The 5,842-nt window shown below is 50.9% G+C and overlaps 1 protein-coding gene across 1 annotated transcript; it reads left to right on the top strand.

Annotated features, from left to right (window-relative positions):
* Positions 1 to 914: 914 nt before the first annotated feature.
* Positions 915 to 5,775, top strand: EAH_00059250 (hypothetical protein, conserved; the record flags this gene model as incomplete). The annotated part of the gene is made up of 4 exons (XM_013393604.1): positions 915 to 1,550; positions 3,596 to 3,971; positions 4,133 to 4,137; positions 4,657 to 5,775. Coding segments are annotated over 4 exons (2,136 nt in total), but the record flags the coding sequence as incomplete, so codon positions are not given.
* Positions 5,776 to 5,842: the final 67 nt, after the last annotated feature.

Here is a 5,842-nt window from a genome sequence, read left to right as displayed (position 1 = left end):
ATTAATCCTTCATTAAATTAAAACATAATAAAATAAAACAAAGAAGAAGCAAACTCTACAACATAATACTGCGATCCCAACTCCCACGGCCCCCACAGCAGCAGCAGCAACAGCAGTAGCAGCAGCAGCAGCAGCAGCAGCACCTGCTGTTAACAGCCCATTGCAGCAGCAGAGCGACGCAGCTTTCTTCTGTTTTATTTTTACAGTCTTTATAATTAAAATTAATAAATTTGTATTAATTAATTATTTAATATAATAAATATACAATTATGGTAGGTCGTTGCTTCTACAGCAGCAAGAGTAGCAGCAACAGCAGTAGCAGCAGCAACAGCAGCAGGAGCAGCAGCAGCAGCAGCAGCAGCAGGAACGGCGAGAGGGGCCGCTCAGCAGGGCCCCAGGAGTCTGTTACGTTGTTCGTTTGTTTGTTTTGTTTGTTTTGTTTGTTTGTTTGTTTATATTTGTTTGATTAGAAGTAAATATAAGTTGAACAGCAGCAGATTCGTCGTTTCCTTGCTTTGTAGCAGCAGGGTAGGCTTCAACCTGCTGCTGCTGCTGCTGCTGCTGCTGCTACTCCTGGTTCTCAACACTGGTGGAGGCGGCACTGCTTCTTTTATCTCTCTCTTTACTCTTTCTTTTGCTTCTTTGTCTATTAAGCAGTGCTAGCTGCTGTTTATATTTTAAAGAGGACGCATCGGCTGTTCAAGAAGCAGCAGCTTACAGCCTCTCTCTCTCTCTGCTGCTGCTGCTTCTTCTATAGGCGCAGAGCAGCAGCAAAAACAGATCTTGCTTCTTCCTGCTGCTGCTTCTCCTGCTTCTGTTGGTAGTGTTGCTGCTGCTTCTCGCAATAAGGGGGTTGTTGCTGCGCTTGTCGTTCTCCCCGCTGCTGCTGCTGCTGCTGCTGCTGCTGCTGCAACATGAGGCGGCTCAGCCTGCCGCTGCTGCTCGGTTGGGTTGGCTGGTGCGCGAATCTGCTTGGGGGAGCAGCAGCAGCAGAAGCAGCAGCAGCAGAAGCAGCAGCAGCAACAACAACGGCTGTAGCCCCCGACGTAACAGATGCAGCAGCAGCAGCAACAGGAGAAGCAGAAGCAGCAGCATCAGCAGCACCTACTGCACCTGATGACATTGCTGCTGCTGCGGGCGACGCTCCTCTAACATTACCTTCAGGATGGTCCCCAGATCAGCAGCAACAGCAGCAGCAACAGCAGCAGCAGCAGCAAATAGCTGCTGGTGATTCATCTGCGGCTCCTGGGCATCCAGGAGGCGGAAAAAATCCGCAACAGCAGCAGCAGCAGCAGCAGCAGCAGCAGCAGCATAATCAGCAGCAGCAGCAGCAAGGTAGTCTATCAGCTGCCTCTCCTTCTAGCACATTACTGACAGAATCTGTAGCAGGACCTTCACCAGCAGCAGCAGCAGCAGCAGGAGGAGGAGGCAACCGAACAGACTTATTAGCGCAGCGACGGATGTCAAAGGGCATGACATTAGCTAATGAAGGCATTCATACTATGGATGTAGATGCGCTACCTACATACAAAGGCGCAGAAGAATTGTTTGTAGGCGGCTTGCTGCTAGCTGTTGCAGGAGGCTTAGGTCAGCAGACACTCAAGAGCAGCACTAGCTCTTTTCTCGCCGGTGCCTTCGCTTTGCTAGGACTATTTTGTGTTATTGTCGGTATATTTAGTCAAATCACCAGCATAAGCAAACGAAAGCGGTGGATTAAAGCTCAAGGAAGCCTCCTCAGTCACCTTCATGATTAATTCTTCTTTACTCTCATCATCCTAGCTAGCTAGCTAGCTATGTAGCTAGCTAGCTAGATAGATAGGTGGCTAGCTAGCTAGCTAGCTAGCTAGGTGGCTAGCTAGATAGCCGGCAAACGGGCGACGTGAAGAGCTAGCTAGCTAGATAGCTAGCTAGCCAGCTGATGGGCTAGATGGAGAGGAAGCTAGCTAGCTAGCTAGCTAGCTAGCTGGGGGGACTAGATAGACAGCTAGCTAGCTAATGAGCTAGCTAGCTGACGAGCGAGCAAGCGGCTATTGGCTAGCTGCACACGGCGCGTGTGCTTACACCCTCGCCAGCTAGCTAGCTAACTAGCTAGCTAGCTAGCTACCAGCTAGCCTTGCATTTCAACAGACGCATGCTCAACACCACATCCCGCCGCAGTCCCCAGAACCCCGTCTAGCTAGCTAGCTAGCTAGCTAGCTAGCTGGGGGGGTGTCCAGCTCCAAGCCTCTACTTTTAGCTCTCCACAGCGGGGGCGCAGCACATATTGAGTAGTCAGCTAGCTAGCTGGCTAGCTAGGTAGCTAGCTAGGTAGCTAGCTAGCTGTCTCTTAGGCGGCCCGGAAGGCTGCAGCTGCTGCAGCTGCTGCAGCGAGCCGCCTCAGGTAGCTATTTCGGGCTAGCTAGCTAGCCAGCTAGCTAGCTAGCTAGCTGGCTAGCTAGAAGAGGCACTAAGGGAAGGAAGACTCAGGTCTCAGCAGCCTTATTTGATGGTGCAGGGTTTGCTGCTTTGTAAACCCCACAACCGGCCTGGCTGCTGCAGCAGTAGCAGCAGCAGCAGCAGCAGCAGCAGCAGCAGCTGCAGCTGCTGGAGCAGCAGCAGCAGCAGCAGGCGCTCGCTTTCAGTGTCTTCATCTTCAGAAGAGTGGAGAAGCTGCAAAACACGGGGGATTTAATGCCCTTTCTTTTGCCTTTCGCTGGGTCTAGGGTTTAGGGTTTAGGGTTTAGGGTTTAGGGTTTACAGAATTAGGTTTAGGACCTAGGGTTTAATACCGGGCTAGCATGTAGGGTTTAGGGTTTATGCTCTAATAATTTAGGGTTTAGGGTCTACGTGAGGGAATTGCCTTTGCAGGGCGTGGGGTGTCTACTGAGTAGGGTTTAGGGTTTAGGGTTTAGGGTTTACTAGACGTCTTCCTAGTGAAGCATAAGCTTAAGGGTTTAGGGTTTACGGTTTAGGGTTTACGCTTGACGGATTAGGGTTTAGGGTTTAGGGTTAGGGAGGCGGGTTGCCTCTGTAGATGAGAGGCTTAAGGGCTTAGGGTTTTAGGGTTTAGGGTTTGCTGATCTAACTACGGCAGCAGCAGCAGCAACAACACACACAGCAGCAGAAGCAGCAGCAGCAACACAGCAGCAGCAGCGTCAGCAACAACACAGCAGTAGAAGCCGCCGCAGCAGCAGCAACACAGCAGCAGCAGCAGCAGCAGCAGCAGCAATTCTTTTTGTTTGCTGCTGCGGAGTGGGGCAGCAGCAGCAGTTTGTTTGCGATGCATTTATTTGTTTATCTTTGTTTGTTGTCTCCTTTATTATTATTGCTATTATAAACCCTAAACCCTAAATTAGGGTTTAGGGTTTAGAGGATGCAGATTAGGCTTATTATGGTGTATATTCCCTAGGCTTTAGGGCCTATTGTTTAGGGTTTAGGGTTTATATTTCTTTATATATTTCAGGGTTTAGGGTTTAGGGTTTATTTTAAGGGTTTAGGTTTCTTTGTTAAGGGTTTAGGGTTTAGGGTTTATTGTTAAGGGTTTAGGGTTTACGGTTTATTGATAAGGGTTTAGGGTTTATTGTTAGGGGTTTAGGGTTTAGGGTTTGGTGTTAAGGGTTTAGGGGTTCCTTCCTTCCTAAGTACTATAGATATTACATCAGCAGCAGCAACGCCGTGCAGCAATATCAGAGGGAGTAACAGCTGCAGCAGAAGCAGCAGCAAACGCCGAAGCAGCAAGACCAGCAGCAGCAGCAGCAACAGTAGCAGCAACAGCAGCAACAGGAGCAGCAAGACCAGCAGAAGCAGTAGCTGCAGCAGCAGTAGCAGCAGTAGCAGCAGCAGCAGTAGCAGCAGCAGCAGTAGCAGCAGCAGCAGTAGCAGCAGTAGCAGTAGCAGCAGTAGCAGCAGCAGCAGCAGCAGCAGCAGTAGCAGCAGTAGCAGCAGCAGCAGTAGCAGCTGCAGCAGCAGCAGCAAAAGGCGGATCTACAAGCGTAGCTAAAGAATAATAAAAAAACTGCTGCAGCAGAAGACAAACAAAAACAAACATGAAAAACACAAAAACAAATATATGAGGGTTTACCTCTCTCTTCGTGTCTCTAAACATGAAGGGTTTAGGGTTTAGGGTTTAGGGTTTAGGGTTTAGGGTTTATAGAAGCAGTTCTTGACTGTCTAGGGTTTAAGGCATGCTACTGAGATTCCATACGAACTAGATTTTAGGGTTTAGGGTTTAGGGTTTAGAGTTTAGAGTTTATGACTTAAGGCCTAGGGTTTAGGGTTTAGTGTTTAGGGTTTAGGGTTTAGGGTTTAGCGGTTACTGCACATCACAGACGAACTAACTACCCGTACACCCCTAAACAGAAACATCAATAAACCCTAAACCATAAACCCTAAACCCTAAACTCTAAACCCTAAACCCTAAACCCTAAACCCTAAACCCTAAACCCTAAGTGTCTCTCTGGGGCCCCTCTGTGGGGCCCCGGGGGCCCCCAGGGGCCCCCAGGGTATTAAAGCTGCAGCTTCGTCGGCATTTGTTTTTTTATTTTGTTTATTATGAAATAAAAGCAGCAGAAGCAGCAAGTGCAGCAGCCGTAAGGCCTATTGTTTAGGGTGTAGGGTGTAGGGTTTAGGGTTTAGGGTTTGGAGGTTACAGTTTAGGGTTTAGGGTTTAGGGTTTAGGGCATGAGGGGGCCCCCACGCCCTCAGGCTGTGGGGCGATGGCAGGGCGATGGCTTCTTGCTGCTGCAGCAGCAGCAGCAGCAACAGCTTCTGCAGCAGCAGCTGCTGCAGCAGAAGACCAGGCCTAGACCCCACCATCAGCTGCCGCTTCTGCTGCAGCAGCAGCAGCTGCAGCAGAAGCTGCAGCAGCAACAGCAGCAGCAGCAGCAACGCAGCATTCTAATACCCCGATGTTGCTGCCGACATCTACAACCTGTTAGTGTTTGGAGAAGACATCTGAGCTGCAGCACCGCTGCTAGGCTGCTGCCTACAGCAGCAGCAGCAGCAACAGCAGCAGCAGCAACAGCAGCAACAGCAGCAGCAGCAGCAGAGGCAGCAGCATCAGCTCCTGCTGTTGGGGCTCAGCAGAGGAGGAGCAGCACAGCAGCCAGCTGTTCTGTGTCTCATAATTTATCAACCCCTGCAGCTGCAGCAACTGCAGCAGCAGCTACTGCAGCAGCAAGAACTACAACAGCAGCAACAAGCGGGCGTGCAGCAGCAGCAGCCGGAGCACTACCAGCTATAGATCTTGCTAATGCTGCAGAGGAGGCAGCAGCAGCAGCAGTTGCTGCTGCTGCTGTCGCTGGCACCCGCGTTGCTGCTGCGATTATAAAAACCGCTGATTCTGCTTCTAGGTCTACAAGGGAGGCAGCAGCAGCAGCAGCAGCAACAGCAGCAACAGCAGCAACACCAACAACAGCAGCAGATGCAGCAGCAGCAGCAGCAACAGCAGCAACAGCAGCAACAGCAGCAACACCAACAACAGCAGCAGATGCAGCAGCAGCAGCAGCAGCAACACCAGCAGCAGCAGCAGCACTGCCGCGTCTCTGTGGGCTCCGGAGGTCTTGCGTTGGCCGCTACTTAATAAAGGCATACAGATGCTGCTTGCAGCAGCAGCAACAGCAGCAGCAGCAGCAGCAGCAAGGGCAGGAGGAACAGCAGCAGCAGCAAGAGCAGCAGCTGCAGCAGCAACATCTTGCTGTTCGCCGCATGCTGCTGCTGCTGTGCTGTCAAAGGCCTGCAATCTTTTCAAGGATTATCTTATCTGCCCCACAGCAGCAGCAACTTCTTATTCTAGAGGTTAGACTCATCGTTGCTGCTGCTGCTGCTGCTCCTGCTGTAGCTGCTGCTGCTGCTGCTGCTGCTG

This window comes from Eimeria acervulina, genomic scaffold, assembly GCF_000499425.1.
Source record: "Eimeria acervulina Houghton genomic scaffold, Eah_scaff1390, whole genome shotgun sequence".
NCBI classification, from domain to species: domain Eukaryota; phylum Apicomplexa; class Conoidasida; order Eucoccidiorida; family Eimeriidae; genus Eimeria; species Eimeria acervulina.
Note: the sequence above shows the minus strand (reverse complement) of the source record. Positions and strands in the feature narration are given on the sequence as shown.